The 22,138-nt window shown below is 37.7% G+C and overlaps 1 protein-coding gene across 4 annotated transcripts in view; it reads left to right on the forward strand.

The window, feature by feature from the left end:
- The window catches only part of PDE8B (phosphodiesterase 8B), a 2,824,882-nt gene that overhangs the window by 2,044,895 nt on the left and 757,849 nt on the right, over window positions 1-22,138 (forward strand). For all 4 annotated transcript variants that reach the window (XM_044063695.1, XM_044063696.1, XM_044063693.1 and 1 more), the window contains one exon: window positions 21,182-21,372. In XM_044063695.1, the coding sequence (XP_043919630.1) occupies window positions 21,182-21,372 (191 nt within the window). The remainder of the gene's footprint in view (window positions 1-21,181; window positions 21,373-22,138) is intronic.

Here is a 22,138-nt window from a genome sequence, read left to right on the forward strand (position 1 = left end):
CAAAGTAAGGCTAACTATATTATGCTCTGCTGTACATAGGGTTGCCACCTTTTAAGTAGGCCAAAGTGGGACAAAGGGTGTGGCCAATATGACACTGGCCACACCCCTACCATGACTTAACCACAGGAGTGTTGAAGGAGATGCAGTTATGGGTACAACAGTGTGAAGTTATTACAGCATACTGAAATGTCACAAACCATTTTAATTATGAAGCTTTAACCTTAAAAGTGAAGCATTACTGCAAAAACACACTACACAGCGCAGTGGTGCAGTGGTAGGATTGTTGTGTCACAGCAAGAGGTGGTCTGGTTCGATTCTCAGCTGCAGTGCCTTCTGTGTGGAGTCTGCACGTCCTCCCTGCATTGTGTGGGTTTCCTCCCCGTGCTCCAGTTTCCTCTCATGCTACAAAAGACATGCATCAGGAGCATTTCTCCCTGGACCTCCGCTGAAAATTGCCTTCATTCCAAGTTGGACTTTCCCGGTTAACAAATGTGAAATAAATATTAAACAGACAATTATGTTTATTTAAAAAAGTAAAAAAAAACTCTTAAATTCTACATATCAGACTAACCATGACTAATCTGAAACAAGAAAACTAAAAAATTTACATACTGCACACAAGCATATTTAAATTTTTAAACATATATAGAGTATGCTTATTTCAAATAAAAGCTGAAGCAAAAATAATAATAATAAAAAGAAAATAAAACTACATACTGCACACTACAAGAAAACTAGACTAAAATCAGTTCTTTGTAAATGTGTACTTTGCATTTGATTTGATGACCTGAAGAAGTGCCTAGTTTGATATAATATTTGAATAAAAGTCACTACATTTCATCCGCTAATTTACAGTCATCATTAGCTCGGCTTTTAACAAGTCCACACTACATCGGTTTCACACATCTGTCCATTTATTTTTCACCAAAGTAAAAACTCTCTTCACAATTGCAGTTGATGTTGTATAGCTAATACACTAGCAATTACTGGATATTGTGTGGTCAACTCAGGCCCTTCTCTGAACAGCTTCAGCCACTTTTCTCCTGGGGATAAGGTTGTGGCACATAACTGCTGGAGGAAGGGCATGATTGCTAAATAGTCCTGGAAAAGATGGCCTTCATCTATGTCCCTCAGAGTCAGGGCAGTGGTCACACTGACTAAGTCACCGAAAACAAAGGACTCAGTTAAAGGTAACTTAGACTGTGTAAACAAGCAGTTGTTTTCAGTAAAAATTAAATTACTCTTCTGAAAACTTAACTGCTGGCTGCAAGAACACCATGAAGTCTCTTTTCAGTTTGTTAAAAGAAGTGCTGTCTAATATGCTCATAAGTGCCCCAAGTTTTCCACCAAAGAAAGCATTTCAGCTCTTGCCTGCAGCCCTTCCTTGAGAGAGACGATTACTGAAAATGTTTCCCTGGCAGTAAGTCCTGTTTTTTTCTAACATATGCTTATTGAAATCCATGAGAACAACACTGATAAAGTACAAATAGTACTGGACCAGTGTTGGCACTTCATTGTCTCCATACTTATTATCTGAAAAGTATTGCCATATCTGCCAGGGGATCTCCTCCTCTCCCTGGGAGAGGAAATGGAGCACTGGGAGATTTTTCATTACTCTGTCAATGGCTGGCAAGAGTGACAGCCACCTTTTTGGCACATGCCTTAAGAGACTCTCAAATTCCATGCCACAAAACTGAAAGAAGTCTTTCAAGTCTCTGCTCATTGTGGTAGAACCTGAGAAATGCCTGAAAAAAGTTTCATCACAAACAGTTCCACAACATAAGGTAGTTGTGCTGCAGCTTTTTTGGCTGCACACAGTTAGCCTTCTGGAGTGATGGGCACTTTTCTTTTTATCTGTTATTCACACCACATTTCTTTCCATAGTTCATACTGGCATTATCAGCCCCATATGCTGAAATGCAGTTCAAGGGCAAGGAGCGCTTTTCCATAATGTTCCAAATCTGTTGTGATATAGCCTGGGCAGATTACTCAAGGTCTTCATAGAAGTCCAAACTCCCATTTACCGCCCCTTCCTTGGAAAAATACCTCACTACAAGTGGAAGTAATTTTATGTTTCCCTCTTTTTTTAATTTCTCCAAGTCTTTTGGGTTTCTAATATCATGACAGAAACAGACCCCATTCCTCAGTCAAAGTATGATTAAAGTTCATGAAATTAGAATTGTTCCAATCTTTGATATCAGCCAAAAGTCCTCATCTCAGCACCCGCAATGTGCCAAGTAATGGCTCCTTCTGCAATTCACATGGGGTTGCATGTATTGGTAACATATCTAAATACAATTGTAGAGTATTTTTTATAAGACCCGTTGCTCCTACTGCTATTGGAACTGTTTGGGCATCTTTCTTCCACATTGCTCTTGTTTCTGCCTGCAAATCCTGATATTTTATGACTGTCTCTCTGTATGTAAGACACTGTAGTCACTGGGTGCAGCAATTTCAGTGATCAATGCTACTTTTGTCTTCTTTTCATGGACCACTGTATCTGGTTTTCTACCATCTATCTTTTGAACTGTTGGTAATGGGTGATCCCATTTGATTTAGACTTCTTCATTTTATATTAATGCTTAATGCTTTGTGGCTCATGTTTCCAGTGCTTTTCAGCCACTTCAAAACCATAATGTTTGCAGAATCCCCAGTGCAACAGTCTTGCCACATTATTATGCTTTCAGTATACAGTCCTTATGCCATTAGTATGTCACAACCAGCAACAAGGTGTTTCCCTTGTTGGAAGCATCCTGTGATAATGGAGATGAAGTGGCTGGTTTCTGAAGATCATGTAGGAGACATTCCAATGAGTGTGGTCCCACAACATTTTTAACAATGGCTTCAGCCTTGGTTCTTCTGCAAGATAGTTTTTTTGTAATGTGTGAGTTGCTGTAGAACTGGCTGACCAATTTTACTGCACAGTCCAAACTGTTATAGGAAATATTGTACTTAACAGCAAGAAACACCTCAGAGGATTCTGCTGCAATGATCCTAAGTTCTGGTCCCTCAAGGTTTGTGTTCCTTGCCCACTTTGTCATCAGGTAACTGGATTTTGCTTGAAGAATAACAGTCTTATGTTGTTTAGTTGCTTCATGTCATGCAACATCATTTCTTCTACCATGGCTGACTAGGAATTCCTTTTTGGAGTACCTGCAGAATGCTTTTATATCATTGCATTTCTCAGTGCAGTCGAATTCCATTTTCCAAGCATCCCGCCACTTGCACGTTCTCTTGTTGGTGGTTTACTGTGATGAAGTTACTGCTCCCTTCATTCTTGAATCAGCACTTACCTGATACACAGTATATTTAGTAAAACTGCGTTAGTAGGACTGGTTAGAAACACTGGCATGCAAAAGAACTGGCTAGAAATACTGGCATTTGAAAGAACTTGTTTGAAATGCATTGGCACCTGAAAACTGTGATAAAAACATTGGTATCTGAAACATGAAACAGTTTGTAAAGTAGTCCTTTGACAGAGATTCACTGAAGACCTGAGGAATAGAGCAGAAGGAAGTTAAGTTTACAAACCATTTAAAAAGGTACAGTATTAAATGACATAATGGGGGCGTCATTTTAACCATTGAAAATATGACATTAACACAGATTGTAGAACACTATAGGTGTTTACTAGGTTAACGACCACAAAGGCCTTTTTAAGCCTAGCCATGCATCCCAAATCTCTGTTAAGTTCTGGTACCCTTGATAAGTATAAGCAGTGGCTTGGGAGAGGAAACATTTAAAAGCAGGGGCCTGGAAGATGAGCTATTTACAGATTACCTGTGTCCATTAGAGACATAGGTGCCAAACCAGGGATGAATTTCCTGTTCCCCATCCAATTGTCCAAGTTACATTTGAATTGGGTTAGGTTATATCTGATATAGTCTGTGATCAGAATGGGGTTTAGAAAAAAATATTGCCATATTTGTCAAAGAAAGACATATAGTTTGATACAGAAAATGCTAATGTTCTGTTTATAATTGAAAAACACATTCTTACCATTACTTTAAATGCTGTTCAGTCATTCTGATTAGATCTTTCCATTCCCACCAGTGAAATTTTTCTATACCCCCTCATTTGTTACCACTCCATTGCCTTCTGTAGCTGTTTCTTTTCCCAATTAGCATATCCTCCCCCCACCACTGGACTTTCCTTTAAAACAGATCTAACACTGAAAGACCCTCTTCAATAGGTCACAGAGTTGGATTTATCATCTCCACCTATCAGCACTCAATGTCATTCTCTGGAAGTTCTCGGCCTTGGTGATGGACATGCACTAGAAAGAACGCACTCTTTAATGTCACACATCAGCTACAAAAGTGAGTTATCTGTCTGTGCCCCGCAGTTCTTTTTTGCCAGTCACACAGTACAGATCTTAGCTCTTTCTTTAATCTGCAAAAGTTTCTGCATTTCCATGCCCTTTGTTTATAATTTCTTGTCTCAGAGGAATTTATTAATTATAAAGAATGGTAAACGAAACCTGTTAACTGCACTTGTGGAAGAGTCCCATTTGATGCCAGGCAAGTTTTTGAAACATTGAGTTTGGAATGAGAGACGACAGGCCACATTATCTGTAACCTCCCAGGATTCTATGGGGTAGGGACTGCCTGAGATTATGGGTGAATTGAAACAGTTCCAGTCTTCAGTTTCTGCACTTGTATAAGGTCTGGTGGAGATGTACCCTAGCTCCAATTCTAGGGGAGGTACCCTCTTATGTGTGCACATCAACCTTCCTCCATTTGATAAGCTCTGCCCTGGATCTGTATAGCCTAATCATACTAAGTGGCCCCTCAAGTTATCCAGTTACCAGATGTTTTCATTCCAGCATGCACAGCCCAAGCAATTCTTTGACTCTTGGAGAAAGTTATAGCCCTGGCGATGGAATTCCATCCACAGGGACCACAGTTTAGTGCCAGTAGCAGGCATATTACATGCCTCTTTTCTTTATGTGCTGCCTTTGTTGTGTATAGAATGTAGGCTTCATTAGTTTAACTCACCATTTTAGCCAGTTGCATACTCTCATAAGCCATGGTGCCATCATGGTTTTGCAGTTGTAGGAAAGCACAGGAAGCCCCCACCATTTATTTTCCATTAGGTGTCAGGTGGGAAGATTCTAAGATGGATAAAGCCTTGGATTTCCTTAGTTTTTCCAGGACCTTGCAGCATGATGCCTCAGTTAGGGAGGCCTTGCTGATCATAATAGTTTTCCCAATCTTTTCCTTGGGTTGTAGGTGCAATGCCAGGATGTCTTGAGTATCACAGCATTGAAGATAGTCTTTGCAGATGTTGTTTTTTAAAAAATTAGAAGCACTTTCACTGTGCTTCTGCAGTCCACAGGAAGGATGATGCTTTGTAATGGCCACTGACTATGAAGCCTAACCATTGTACTTACATATACAACTTTGCATGTGTATTACTAGGTGCAGGATATAGACAATCCCTCTGTTCCAGACATCTAGTGAATTATGCACTCTGGGCTTCCTGAATTCCAAAAGACCCAGTCCATTCTCTCCAAGCCAGCATACAGTATGGCCTTAGACAGGGACAGGTTTATATTCCTTATACTGTGGCTAAAGGCCCTCAGCTATATATCTCACCTGTCCAAGTTCCAGTCCCTCCTTCTGACGTGAGTGCTGGGAGAATTTGACACCTTCTCTGAACCTGGGAATAAAGAGGATTTTGTCTTCCCCCCTCTACGTCTATTCTGCTGTGGGCCTACTTAGGCTGTTAACTTTTGACGATGTTGGATTTTATGGCTAGGCCTGCAGTCACATATGTGTTCACAGGCAGTATGGCATGGCTGAGATTGTTCCACGTGTGGCATATGACATGGCTGAGGTTGTCCCACATGTGGCAGGAGTAAGCAAAGCAGCCTTCTACCTGAAGATCCCTTTGACAGTAATGAGCTCGTAGGGTAGGGTTTGCGGTTTCCAGAGGAGTAAACATGCCTCTTTCACGTGGTGATGTCCACTCCTTTCCCTTCTCTGTTCTTGCACTTCTAGGAGAAGAGAGAGGCCCCATAGGCATCCTAACTTGGGGCTAAGTAACACCTGCTCACCACCTCCCTTAGGAGTCCTTGGCCAGTCACCCCTCCCTGACCAAAGCTTGTCTTGGGTAACAGTAAATTAGCTGTCCTGGGTCACCCTATCAGGAGATCCACCCACTATGAATTAGTAGATGCCATGTTTTGTGGGTTCATTCTTTTCTCTTCTTCTCAGTGGGTCTCAGACAATGCAGATCACTGGATGAGGCTGTGACTTAGTTACTCAGTGGGTGGTGTGGGCTACTCCTTTTTATATCAACCTTTTAGTCCGGTCCTTTCTGTTAGGAGCCACCCTCCCTTGAAGTCTTAGCACTCAATCCCCCCATGGGGTACATGAGGGATTAACAGGACACACCCCCTTGTTTCAGTTGGGCTTTACAGTGCTCTCTCTGGATCTGTAGCTCTACTGGCACCCTGTTGGTGAGGGTGGCCTCTGTGGTCCCTTAGCCACTAGGGCTAAAGCCTGGAAGGAGATACCTCTGTGTTTCCTTGAAGGGGCATGGTGGTACATTACCCTGCCTATTTCCCTACCTGGTAGCAGTCCAATGGAATGAGCTCCTATTGTTGTGGATGTCTTTCAAGGCTTCTAATCAGCTACTGTCCATTCTAAACAACACATTTTTTCTTCCTCTGCCTCTGGTCCCTTTCCCTACAGTAGGCCATCATTGCTTGGACTTCAGAGCTTGAGTATGGGGTGATTCAGGCTGCAGGTCTCTCAAACTGCCTTTATACTTGGGATGCTCCTTCCCTTAGGGTGACTTGACGTCATGCATTGTAAATTGGCTGAGACTCTAAGAGGCCCTAGGGTTAGCCCTCCATATGTTCACACTTCTCACTGTCATGTATGGTGGTAAGGCCCAGATTCAGTGCAGTTTTATATAGCCTATGGCTTCCCTCTTCTCTTATGTTTCTCCTGCTTATTTCAGGAGTTGGTGAATATATAGGAGGTGGCCACGGTGGACTTCCTGTAGATTCTTTGACCCAGTGTGCTGGAATTAAGGTCCTCTTGGTCATGAAGTCTATTTTCCCTTTATCCCTATCTATCTATATATATATATATATATATATATATATATATATATATATATATATTTATATGTGTGTGTATATGTATATGTGATATGTGTATGTATATATATATATATATATATATATATATATATATATATATATATATATATGGGTCTACTGCTCTACATCGAAAATACACTTCTTCAAAATAGAGCAGTAGACCCTACACTTCAACTGAAGTCTAGTTCCCCGGGTTAGCCCAAAAAAAAAAAAAAAAAACACTAAAACATGTTTTTGCAGGGGGGCAAACCCCTGCACCCCCCCTACTTAAATATACCAACTCCGAGATCGCACTACAGCAGGGAAAACCCATTCTGTGCTGTAGTGTGACTGCCGAAGTCAATGTTCGAAGTTTCACTACTTCGAACAAGTGGACTCGGTGAAGTGGGGTTCGATGCTCAGCAAGCAGTTCATTAAATGGCTCCCTGTTAGGGTAAGGTGGGCACATGGCTGCACATTCCCCTTGCAGGAAGCCCCCTTGTTTGCGGCCTACAGTACAGCCCATTAAAACAGCTCATTAACACAGCCATGAATTCCTATCTGGATCAACCTGCTCCACCTCACGTGTACCCCATTTACCTTGCCCTGCTTTAATGCTAAGCTCTACCAGCTGACATCTACAGTGGAAGTATGAGGAGGCTGCAATGGAGATGAGCTTAACTGGAGACATATCTGATGAATTTGACTTGACTGGTTCAATGGAATTAAACTAGTATCACCAAAGTCAGTTTTGCCCTCCACAGTAAGCTTAGTCTATGGCTACCATGCTTGCTGGAAGAAAATCTCTTGAAGTTGGTTTGGGTTTCAGTTTTCTGATTACAATGAATTCTTTACTCGGATTCCTGGCATGCAGCGGTGGCTCATGCTATTGGACTGCAGCCCCCCCCCCCAGCTGTAAAACAAAAAAGAAAAGAAAATAAAAAACTAATAAAAAACAAGAGTTGTGGGACATCATGCATGCGCAGCATTTCAGGCTTTTGGATGGTACGGATTTTGGAATTTACTAAGGAAATAGGCTGGCTGCCTGTTTTTATTTTACAGACTTTAAGGTAAGGAAAGTGTGTGTGTGTGTGTATGTGTGTGTATGTGTGTGTGTGTGTGTGTGTGTGTGTGTGTGTGTGTGTGTGTGTGTGTGTGTGTGTGTGTGTGTGTGTGTGTGTGTATGTGTGTGAAATGCCCCAGTTGTTATATGGTGGTGGGTAGAAAATACCACCAGCTTGAACCCTGTACCTTGGTCCCAAGTGGCAAGAGCCTGAATTCCCTACCCACCATCATTTGTAAAAAAATTTGCATTTTTTTGCCTCATATTTGTTCTGTTCTGGTCCTCATAAAATCTGTGGTTTCTGTATTTTTGTGTCTTTACACAGTCAGTAGTGCAGTGGTGCACTGGTAGCACTGTGGCCTGACAGCTACAGGTTCTCTGCTTTGATTCTTGGCTGGGGTGCCTTCTGTGTGGTTTCTGCATGTCTTTCCCTGTGTTTTTGTGGGCATGCTCTGGTGTCCTCCCATCTTACAAAGATATGTGTCTGGAGTGCTTCTCCCTGGGCCTCTGCTGAAATCTGGCTTTTGTTCCAAGGCAGACTTTCCTGGTTAAAAAATGTTAAATAAATAAAAATGACAAGCATTTGAATTTCAGACTTCATATTCTTCAGAAAGTACATGGTAACACAAAATCTTTTTATTCTAGTCATTTTCTAAGTTTATAAGATGGATATTTGAAATTTGTCCCTATTTTTCGGACTGTATTCCCCTATTATTGGCTTTGTCCATGTTTTTTGTGATAAGGTTGGGAGCTATGGTAAGAACTGAATTCACTGAATATGTTTGGGGGTTGTATTCCCCCATTACTGGCTTTGTACAGGTGTTATTTGCTAAGAGATTGATAGCTATGGTAAGAACTGAATTAACTGAATATGTTTGGGGGCTGTATTCCCCCACTATTGGCTTTGTTCAAGTGTTTTGTGCTAAGAGGTTGACAGCTATGGTGAAAACTGAATTCACTAAATGGTAGCCATTTAAGTTTCACTCTTCCTCTCTTTCACAAAACAGCTGATTTGGCATAGTGGTATGTTGTTTGGACTGTTTTGCACAGGGTCCTGGGTTCAAGCCATGGCAGTGAAATGTATGGTGGAAACACAGCATTTTATTCTAGCAATTCTCCAACATTATACAAGCATTGTTTAAAACATGTCCCTGGTTTTTGGGCTTTTGTCCCCCCCCCCCCCCCCAGTAAATTTTGGCTTTTTCCAGGTTTCTTGAGCTGCAAAGTTCAGAGATACAGCTGAGTGTTGAGTAGATTTTACAAGGAGCTGAGAGCTGCAGGGGAACAAAAGTTTAGTGCTGCTTGTGCTGAATCTGCTTGCATTGTTAATAGCACAACAGGTAGTGTACTTGCTTTTGATGCAGAAGGCTGTGGGTTCTACTCCCACAGTAGGTAGATGCATTGCTGATACTCTACTGTGTTGCAAAGGGGGTGGATGCTGCAGTCCTTTTTGGTGAAGATACCTAGTAACTATGAACCTGTTATCAGTTTGACATCCATTCCCTATTGCAATATTACTAGCTTATCATTTTTGTAGTGTAACATAGGCAATTTATTCCTCAAGGGCAACAGGCACTTTATTTGTAGATGAAACAATGAAATATAAAGTTGTTTGCTAGCAGCAACCTCTTCATTAGTTACAAATATCTTTAATATGGAATTATTTAGATGACTTTTACTTCTTCAGAGATTGTGCATATTTACTGATACTGGTGGACTGCAAAAGTTTGAGTAGACTTTTATGATGGAAATGTTCTGAATTGGCCAGTTTTGTCATTATTGGTGCATGCATTTTGTTTCATTGTTTACTGGAAAAAAGTTCAAAACAATAAATTTAAAACGGCCTCTATAGCTGTACTGTATTGGTCAAGGACTATAATTTAATACAATCAGGAAGGTGTATCAAAGAGCATGTGTATGTTTTGTTTACCACTGAACATGCCCCCCACCCCTCCAAAAAATAAAGTTGTACACACGTTTTCACTTTATTTTTTATTTATTTTATTTAACATTTGTTAACCGGGAAAGTCTGACTTGGAACAGGCCAATTTTCAGCGGAGTCCCAAGGAGAAACACTCCAGATGCATGTCTTTGTAACTTTAAATTACTTCTTACAAATCATCACTAAAAAGCCACCCTAAAATGAATTAGAATGCGCAGCAGAGCCCATTTACCACTTAACACAGCAATTAAGAAAAAAGAAATAAACCTATAGCACTAATTTACCCAGTACAACAATGCAATAAAGAACAGGCCCAACAGCAGTGCCAGCCATAATAGCTTATAATCAAAGCAGTACATTTTAAACTTATTGCAGTCAGCATTAAAAACAAAATACACACATTTCCACTTAGTGAAATTCCAAATGCACTGAGTTAAATTCTAAACATGCATCCCCCCAAGAAAATTAGTTAAGCAAACATTTTTCATTTTAAAAGTACTTTTTAAAAGTACTTCTTGCAGGATATCACTTAACAGCTAATCTAAAATAAATTATAATGTACAGCAGACCCCATGGACCCCATTTACCTCTAAACACAACAGTTAATAAGAAAAATAAAAATAAAACTATAACAGTAATTTACCAAGCAACAAGATGCACTAAAGAAGAGGCCCGATTAACAGCAGCACTGCCATATTCACATTATATTCACAAATATTCACATTATAAAAAGCATTACATTTTAAACTTATTAAAGACAGTATAAAAAATAAAATACACACATTTCCACTTATAAAAACAAACTATTTTGAAACAGCCACAACATGTACCTAAAAATACCAATTGCATTACATTTACCTATGAACATGTCTCCTCAAAAAATAAAAAGTTATACTCCCATACATATTTTCACTTTTAAAAGTTTAGTGATGACTTGCAAGAACTAGCACTATAAAAAAATACCCAAAGCAATATATTTTGACTTCTTGAAGACAGCATTAAAAAAATACATTGCACACATTTTCACACAAAAAAGTGCAAAATGTCCTGAAATGTCCTGAAACATTTCCATCTGTAAATGCAAAGTACCCTGAAAAAGCCACAATAACAATAGAAATATATCACACTACATTTATCCATGAAGATTGCCCCCACCAGAAAAAAAAAACTTCTATGCACACATTTTAGCCTTTAAAAACAAATGTTTCCAAATCATCCCAAAACAACCACAACAGTTATAGATTAAATTATACACACACACACACACACACACACACATACACACACACACACACACACACACACACACACACACACACACACACACACACACACACACACACACACTTTTTCTACCTTTAAAAACTACTACTTGCAAATCTCAAAGTAACCACTACACAGATTTAAATACCTCTAAACATTAAAAAGTTAAATTGAAATAAAACACAATATTACCATTTTAAAAAGCTACAGCCATAAAATACTATATGTACTTCTTTACCACTACAATCACAGTCTTTGCTGAGCTAGCTGGCTTCCCTGCTGGAATGGCTGGATTGCTGTTGGAGAGAATGGCTGGCTTCCTGCCTGATTGTGTGGCTAGCTGGCTGGCTTCCAGCCTGCTGGAGTAGCTGAGTGGCTGACTTGCTGACTACAAAAAAAAAGACACATCCCAGTCTTCTATTAGCAGCTGTAAAAGAGCTAAAAAAATCGATCTACAGCCACGACCTTTGCAGGCCTCTTCCTGGCTCAATCCCCACCCCCATCACAAGTTACAGCCAATTGCTGAATGATTTACAACACCCGGACCTAACAGGGAATAGCTCTTCCTGCAGGACCGGGTTGGTGATATTACTGAATTTCCATGAAAAAATTGAAGCATTTGCAGCTTTTCCATGGTGATTCGGCACATTTGAAAAGTGGGACTTTTAAAGTTCCACTGCTTTACAGAACGGGAAATAGGATGAGGTAACTCAGCCCATGAGTCCCGTTGATAACAGGATGGGTAACACCTGCAACTGTACAGTAACAATTCAGTTATATATCAACATTTAAAATTTAAAACTCATAGAAAAGGAGAATTATAAGCTCTACTAGTGCATGAATTTCAGCTTACAACTTTTATTTATTTTATTTAACATTTGTTTACTGGGAAAGTCCGACTTGGAAGGAGAAATTTTCAATGGAGGCCCGGGGAGAAATGCTGCAGATGCGTGTCTTTGTAACTTTAAATATGAAAAAGTGAAACAACACAGAAAAGTTATGTACACTATGTGACGTATATAGATAAGCTGACAAGCAGCTCAGTGGTGTCAGAACATTTGCCTGTTCTTGTTTCAGAGATTAACAGGTATTTTAATCAGGGCGGGTTTAGCATAATGGCTAAGTCATTTACCTCACCTACACAAAGTACATGATATGATTCTCATTATTGAAGGAAACTGGTTAGGCTTAAAATGGCCCATAAGAGCAGCTAACTGGTTACTTGTAGCTTTGGTTTAAAATAATGCTTAAGGTGTTTACCTTACATACGTAAGGTACATGGCTTGATTCTCAACTGTTCATTTTTTTGCCTCACAATTTTGGTCTGTTCCTCATATAATTTGTGGTTTTCTAGCAAATCACTGGGATGACCTGAGGAATTAAATCAATAAGTAATGACATATGTTTGAGTTTCAGACGTCATATCCTTTAGAAAATGTATTGTAACACAGACCCTGTTATTCCAGCTTTGTTCTAAGTTTAGTAGAGCAATATTTAAAAGCTATCCCTATTTTTTGGCCTTTGTCCCCCCCATTTTGTCAGGCTTTGTCCAGATTTCTTGGGCTAAGAGGTTGATAGGTATGATTCTCATCAGTGAAGGAAATTGGCTAGTAATAAAATTACCCACAAGGGCAGCTAACCAAGTACTTGTTTGTTGGGTGGGAGGTTGGCATAATGCTTAAGGTGTTTACCTTACAGACACAAGGTGTAAGGTTTGATTCTCACGGGGGTAATGGGCTAGACTTAAAATGGCCCACAAGGACAGTTGAACCTATATGCAATAAACCTCCTTTTAATTCTACATTTTAGAATTTGAGAAGTAAAAGTAAATGGGTGAATTTCCTAGGTCGAGATCACATTTAGGTTTAAATATTGTTAAACCTCTACATTTAAACTCCGTCCCTGTTTTGTGCATATACACTGCACTACAAGTAAATATTGCACAACAGACCATGTATACAGAGTACATACTTGCCTTGTTAATTGTGTTTATGTCTAGTTTGAAAGTTTCTCATGTATATATTAACATTTGCACTTGTAATAACATTTGCCTTGTCCAGTCACCAGTGCTGAATTTAAGGTAGCCCTTTGTGCTGGATGGATCAAACGTCTTTGAGGTTTAGCAATATGTAAACCTTTCTTTGTCCTTACTTATTGGTGCTGCAGTTCATTCATTTCCCATATTTAATTATTATTATGTATTATTTATTTATTTTACATTTGTTTACCGGGAAATTCCGACTGGACACAGGTCCTTTTTCAGTGGAGTCCCGAGGAGAAAATCTCCAGCAGTAAGAGATACACACATTTTTGAAATTAACAAATTTAACAAAATTAACAGAATTAACCAAAATAAGCAAAATTAGCAAAATTAACAAAAGTGAAGGAATTTCCATATCACATCTAAATTATTCTGTTCTGAATTACTTGTGTTAGGCCCTGCTGATTATCACATAAGCAAGATTATTTCTGAAGGGAAATGTGTAATATAACTATCATTTTTTATTATTATTATTATTATTATTTACTTTTAGTGGCAAGTTTGCCAGTCTGGTGTTAGCTACCTAAGCAGTATATTGTATGCATATACATTCAAATGTAAACAGAACAGAGATTGCCTTATAGACTGGGCAGAAGTTACCTCTAAGTAAGCTTTAACAAACAGAATATAATGACAGTTCCTGACGCCTTTCAACATAGTTTGCTTTTTTTTTCCAGTCCTGTAATTTTTCTAGTAATGGATCACTGTGCCTTTTTGTTTTGTTTCAGGATGCATGCTTAGAAACTGTAAAATGCATCAATCATTTAGTAATGAGTTGGGTCATTAAGTTATGAACTGGCATAGTGATCTACAGAGAGTGCTTAGATGTGGTTCTCTGAGGTAGATTAGCTACATGTAGAAAATGTTCTCCTGGCCTTGATAGGTACACTCTAGCCAGAGTTTAATGTTTCACTGCACTATTGTCCCTACATCTTTAATTATGGTATTTTTACGATTTGACATATATTTAGTAATAATAATTTATCTTCTTTTACAGTGTCTTGTGATGCTATATTTACTGATATTGAAAAAAATGCCATTACAACTATACCAGAATTATATTTATTGTAAACTATCGGAACTTGGCCATATTTTGTTGCAGTAGTTATGTTACCAAGTTTTCACTCATCAACCTTTTGTTTGTTAGTTATTTATTTGCTAACCAGGTAGGTACACATCTCCAAGGAGTGGACCATTTTTAGGCATGACCAGAGCTGTAGACAGCAATAGAAATAACATGCGTTAAAAAAAACTAAGACTAAAGAAGCCGGAGAATACAAGCAGTTATACAAAAAGTACAATATGCAATTATTATCAGATTAACAATGGTAGCTAAAACAGTGTTTTGGTAGGAAACTGAAAGCAAACTAAATGTTCTCCTTCTATGATCATTTACAGTTCTATAGTCTTGATTAACAAATTTAGGTTAGTTGGCACAATTTTCAGCCAAGATTATGAAACTAACTGCAATTGTTTGTGTCAGTCAGGTTCTTGTTACCCAATTTCTTAGTTTTCTAGAGTGGTTTATTCCTTGATTTTGTTTGTGGGATGGTTTTAGGTCACAGAAGCTGTTTTAGAAAAGGATTTTCTGTCATTGTCATACAAGAATTAGGTCTGCAAATACTAGCAGAATTTTTAAGTTAGTATTAACTATCCTTTATTTGTGGCCTATTCTTTATTAGCACAATAGTTTTGATGAGTAAGCTTGAATGCTAGTCTATTTGGAAGGAAAGTTTCTCTGACTGTAACAGGAAATCTCTTAAATTTATGGTTAGTCAGTGGTGTCCACAGTTATGGGGCTTATGTGTATAAATCTGACTATCTTCTTTTCTATTTTCTGAAGGGTGTTAGTGTTTTGTGGTAATAGTAAGATGTAGAGTACACTCAAGCCTGCATAACAGTATGTTAAAAGAAATGGCTTGTCTTGCTTCCTTAAAGAGCATATAGGAACATATGGATGCTATTTTCCACAGAGTTAGTACATTATGTACTTCAGATTCAACAAGTAGCAAGAATATTAAACTATGAGCTAAGGTTCGGCTTAGATACTTATGTTGAGTTACAGCTTTGTCCCTCAGGGTCGGTTAGTAGGATAGGAGGAGTTTTAGAAAGTCTTTCATGTATTACATTTTTTTTGAGTGATTAAAGACAGTTTGTTTTTTTATAGCTGACAGTTTGTTTTTGTATAGCTATTTCTAAAAAAAAGAACTAAGTCAATTTAAAGTGATATTTACTTGTTTATTTTGACTGAGGTGGTGGTGCTGCGGTAGCATTGTCGCCTCACAGTAAGACGTTGTCCTGTTCGATTTTCAGCTAGAGCGTCTTCTGTGTGAAGACATGCATGAATGGGCATACCTTCGTTGAAGGTTGTGTATCAGGACCGGCAACTCGGCATGTAAAAATCTACTGCCAATCATTAGCGGACCGAAGTTCCGCTGTGGCGACCCCTAACCGGGAAAAGCCAAAAGACACAACATTTACTTGTTTATTTTCATTTATAACCAGGAAAGTCTGACTGGGTGTAGAACCACTTTTCAGCAGAGGTCTGGGGAGAAAAGCTCCATTGGTACAATATAATACAAGTTACAATGTAACACAGGTGAATTAAAAATGTGTGTCTTGTTTGACACTGCAGTGTTACTAAATTGTAAATAGCAGCATATTGATCAAGTTCTTATAACATAAAAACATAGCCAATAAAACAATGCATTCACAATGGTACAATCACATTTTTGACATCATTTACAGATCTTCTTGCTTTGGTAATAATTATGTAGTTTGCATAAAAAAGGCAGTTTAGGGAGACTTTTAACTTTGTAGGTTCCAAGCATCTGTAGAGAAGCCAGAATATTGCAGTTTTTGAAGCACTGAGTTGTGTTTGACAATCTGGAATGCTCTTTTCAGGTCAAGTAAAATAGCACCAGTTACTGCATATCCCTTTTCTATATTAGTAAATATTTTATAAGTCAGAGAGGAAATGGCTGTTATTATGGTATGTTTTGGTCTGACCATACTATGATTGTGTAAGAATAACATATTTTGAATGCAATTTATGCTTTGTCCATAGATAAGTTTTCAAAAACTTTTGCCAGAAAATGAGTTTTGGTTATGTATTGATATTCATTAGCTGCTCAAGGTGTAGATATTTTTGATTATACACAACGCGTTTCCAACTGTTATATCTTAGAATAATGTTCTAAAAAAAGAAAAGGTACCAGTACAGAACCCCATGGGAAATCACTGATGATCCTGTTTGGGGTAGATAGGCAATCCCCCCACCCCATCCTAGCTTAATGCAACCTGCTGATTAACCAGTATAATGCCCACTGGAATACATATGGGTATAGGCATTCCACACTTCTAATTTGTCATTTTCCCTTGTTTGGAATAGTGTTGAATCCTCCAGCAAGGCAATGTAAATAACGTACACTGTCAATCTTTCATCAAGCACTGCTCCTACCTTATTATAAGATTCAAAAGGCAAGGTTGTCCTTTACAAACCCATGCTTTCCACATTTAACAGAAGTAAATTTCCAGCATCATTTTGAAAAAGCTCCATTATGACCCTTTCCTTGATACTATATTGACATCTTTCTGGTCATGCTAATAGCTGTAAAATTCTTTGAGTCTGACATGGCCCATCACATTTGTGAACTGGTATCCTACAGTCTATTGTAAGAGAGTGGGGATGTGTTCATATTTATGAGTTTTGATATATTTCTTATTTATTCTGTACACACACTGTGCTTTGTCTGGTCCTATGGAACTGTTTTGGTATCAGTTATCCTATCTGCATTTATATAAGGGATATCTCAGCTTGTTTCTATTGTACTCTGACATGTCTTTGCCTTTAAGAGTACATCCTCTGTGTTCTGCATCAAGGAGATTGTTTCATGGTTTACTAACAAAGCATCACATTCGCATTTGCTCTTTAAATTTTTTCTAAAGCAGCTAAATATTACTTTATTATTGCCTTCAGACATTGAGAGCAAGTTGATTTCATAAATACAACTGGAAAATTTGAGAGAAAAGCAAATTGCTTCTTGTACTAAATTTAATCAATAATTTTTTTATATCTAAGTTAATTTTTGAAAGCTAAGTAATACCATATCTTGATTTTTTTCCCTGTATATCTTATAAATATTGTAATTTCACCAAAAATCTCTTTTTGCCAAATTTATTTGAATATTTTTTCTTGCTGGTGTGTTTTCATGAATGCAGAAGTTAATAATATCAGTGTCTTTAAGTAACCTAATCAGATGCATTTGGAATATTATTTGTACAATCTCAGTATGTTTTCATAAGTATGCAATTTATTCCATTATAGTTTTCAGTAATAAAATCTAGGAAGAGTCTAGGAATGATGTCTTATTAATGACTGGGTTTGATTTTGACCTTAGGTTAAAGATGTGATTTGTATCAATTATATCAGTTGTAACCACTTAAAGGGCAGGAGCATATCCTATTTTATTACTATGAAATTTAAGATACTACATTCAGTAAATGAACTGTGTAGTCTTTGTTCCAAATTGTTTTGCTTACCCATATCAATTGATATTTAATATCAATTAGCTTACTCTGGCAATATTTGGGTAGTTAAACCCACTTTAAGGTTTGACCTTCCATTGATTTTTGCATGTTGTAGATCTTCACATTCCATAGTGATAGTAGGTGATGTGCTGCAGATTCCGATAATATTATATACAGTCCCATTTATATTAATTATTGTTTTATCGTTATTTAAGCCTTGAGGATTTTTCTTCAGCTTATGCCTTTTAGCTACTCTTTTACAAATATTGAGATTCCACATCCCAATTCATCAGATCTGCAACAGTTAAAATTGCAGTTTATGCTTACAAACAGAGCCATACCACTGTAATTACATTGATGATGCAGTGATCTAACCTAGGAGTAGAAGGGGTCAGGGGTGATCGATCCTGATCTTCCTGTCATTGTTGGGGTACCATAATAGTAGTGTACCTGTTATTGTTGCTGCCTAAGAGTGCTTAGTTTTAATGGAATGGTTCCTAGCAGATTCATAGTAATTCCATGAATAAGACTGCATAAACTCTGGGTAAGAAGAAGCTTCCTTATTGTCACAATTTTGCAGTCTCACTATTAACACTGGATCTACTTCAATTAGAATGGGAGTCAGTTAAGTGTAGCAGACTAATCCAGTTGGATCTGTGGTGTTTAATCAAACATTCAAATGGTCAAAAACACAAAATTTTGATCCCAAAAGACTGAGCATCAAATAATTGAAAATGAAAAAAAAAACATGTTTTAAGCAGAGGGCAAAACCCCCTGTAGTCCCATACTCCCTGATTCTTATATATGCCAACTCCAAGGTCATACAACAGCAGGAAGGGGCAAATCCCCACCCCTGCTGTACTGCAGTCCCCTACATACAAATGCTGCCGTTGTTCTGTTGACAACATTTATTCGACATTTCAAACAACCAACAAAGTGAACATTCACACAAGTAAATGACTCCTATCCAGTAATAGTGCTAATTAGTGTGATCATATCCATGTGTTCCCTTTCCAGGTTGGGTGCCTTCTGTGTGGACTCTGCATGTTATCCTTGCATGGGTATGTTTGTTTTTTTCACTCGAAGTTCACATTTTCTCCCACATCTCAGAGACGTGCAGACACATCGAATCATTGCCAGTAGACATGTTTATGAAGTGATTATTTCTCTGCTGCATCCTGCAATGGACTATGTTCTCATACTGTACTGGTTTCGTGCTTTATGTCTGTCACTTGGAGTATGTATACATAACTAACTAACTAGTTTTTAAATACTGGAAGTAGTTTTCCTTATATAATCTGCCTAATAAATACCCAAGGCTAAATTCTATGTTTTGTACTGAGTGTTTATGAATTTATTTGCGTTATTTCCATAGTTGTATTTGTCTTGGAATGAGGAGTGTAAAGTATTTTTGGATGTATATTCCACATATCCGTTATTAAGGTAAAGCACACATAATGAAACTGAAAATAAGAGCTCACCTAACCTGGCATGTCAGACTGGTTAAATTGTAAGAGTGCATTTGTGATCTCACTGTATTATTCATTGTGGTGCCATCATGTACCTGGACTGCATAGCAACAGGTGGTATAGTTTAAAGGAAGCATTCCTGCATCAAACCTAGACCTGTTTCATAGCTATATACTGTATGTTTTCTAGTTAACAAAGGTCCTTTGTTCCTTCATGGTAACAAAATGTATATCACAGTTGTACATTGCATGTTTCATGCTTTGTGTGCACTTTAGTCAGCATATGCAATGTTTATCCTAAATATTATTTTAATTCGTTGACATTTAATTCATTGTGTGTTAATAATGACTTGCTCAGTGCAAATTTTTACCTATTTTTTAATTTGTTCTAAATGAGCAGTTTTATTCTGCACATGTGGGTGCTTTTGTGTTATATTTAATATACTGCAATTATTGTGCTTAAATTTAAAGGAACTTGAATTTAATGACTTTTCCTTGTTAGTGCCACTTTCAGTTGAAATTATTCGTAACCAAAAAACAAAACACAAAATGATGTAACAAAGTAATAGAAATGGACTTTTATTCCTTTCTATTTATCATGATTTTCCTTTATTTAATCTGGTATGTTTCTGGGCCTACATCCTTCACTGGGATTAAACAAAGGATAGTACATATGAGATACAGAAACCTGTTCTGTATGTTCAAAATAATAAAGCAAAGCACAGATTAATGACAGTCAAATTGTGGGGCATGCGTGCAATGATCCTTCAAAATCACACTGAGTAATGTCTGAAACCATGAATTCCCAGGCTTTCATGAGCTGAAGGTAAGCTATAACAAAATCAGCAAATAGCAAGTAAACAAGTTAGGAGGTACATATGTGCCAAGCAAGGGGACTCTTAGACTCCAATCAATCCTGACATACTATATCTAGTTGTGAAGAATTTGAGTTATTAATTAAAAGAGAGTGGAAGACAATGTGCTTAAAGTTAAAGTAATGGCTAGTAGGGCTCAATTTAACATGAAACCAGGTTAGGAGTTTATGTAAATGGCTTTTGTTCCCCTTAGAGTGCATTGTGGGATAATTATTCAAATATGGAAGGATACAAGTAAAAACACTGTGGTCTCTAGTCAAATGGGATCACTCATTCTATAAAGCTAATCATTTTTACTAATTATGAATCCTTAATTCTATATAAATATCAACTATAACATCAGTATTTACAAGTTCTGATGGCTTAGCATCCTCTTAAAGTTGCTTATAGGTTCATAGATAATTACTAGGTTAGCTACCTTGTGGGCTATTTTTAGCCTAGATAATTTCCCTTTCAAATGTAAGAATCAAACCCTGTATCTTGTGTCTGTGAAGTAAATACCTTAAACATTATACCAACCACATGACAAAAGCACCCACTAGCTATGTGCTGTTTTATTGGTTTGTAGATAAGTACTAGGCTAACTGCCCTTGTAAGCCTAGCCAATTTTCCCTCCAAAGATAAGATTCAAACTCTTTACCTTGTGTCTATGAGGTTAGCACAGTAATCATTATACCAGCTCCCAACTTGGAGTAGAATTGTTTTGTCTAAAATCCTGAGATTGCTAACATGCTCATAATATGTGGCAATAATGAGCCTGCTATTTTCTCCAATTTTCAAAAGTTGGATTTTGAAAGTGACACCGTTTTAAATAGTAAAGCTGTAACAAAGAAGCTGTGTATTGTTTTATTCTCTTTGCTTCATACTATGGATGGTTATGATTTTTTTTTGTATTAATTTTTTCAGGTTCTGTTGGTTTTTGCTAAGGAAGACAGTCAGAGTGATGGCTTTTGGTGGGCATGTGACAGAGCTGGATATAGGTGTAATATCGCACGAACACCAGAATCGGCACTTGAATGTTTTCTAGACAAACATCATGAAATCATCATCATCGATCATAGAAATTCACGGTATTTCGATGCTGAAGCAATATGCAGGTAACAGAAACAGTTTTATTTATTTACAAATGTTTGCTGTAAAGCAGACATACAGCTCAAATGAATTCCATAAAAGGACCCAATTACAAAACGTATTCTGAATGTTAAAGCTACGCTAGTACAAAAATGTAAATATTAAAATTGCAGAAATTCAGACTAATCCTTCTAAAAACACATTAGCTTCTCAAACAGGGAGCTTATTTGGGTTATTGAGTGACTTGACATTAAAAAGTTGAATAAGAAAAAAAATGCTGACACAAGCAAACTCATAAGGGTGCTTTATGTATGACAGTGTAGGGGTTAGCAAGCAATGCCCCTCCAACATACACACTTGCATGCTCATGGGTGTGACTGATGTATATTTTCTTCCATGTAAAGTTCAGTTTTATTTTTCCACATCTGCTGGGATTTTGCAGGATATGTGTTTTTTATTATTAGTTCATCTAATTATTGCCCTTGCATAGCTGAAGTGGAGTAGTGGGACAGTATGGTAACTTATAAGACCTTCACTTCAGAGTCCCAGGGTCCAAGGGTCCGGCTTGACTGCATATCTCTGTCTGTGCAGTTTTCCATGTTCTCCCTGTATCTGAGGCTTTTTCCATCTCTCTGGTAATGTGCTGATTAACTGAATGCACTAAACTTTCATGCATGAGTTGCATTCACCCTTATCCTTCTTGCATGGCTATTGACTGGTTAATAAAGTAAATAATTTAGATAAATTAAATAAATAAATAAATTAGGTCAGTAACTAATGTTGTTTGTTTTC

This window comes from Protopterus annectens, chromosome 2.part2 (genome assembly GCF_019279795.1).
Source record: "Protopterus annectens isolate FY-2018-M chromosome 2.part2, PAN1.0, whole genome shotgun sequence".
Taxonomy (NCBI): Eukaryota; Metazoa; Chordata; order Ceratodontiformes; family Protopteridae; genus Protopterus; species Protopterus annectens.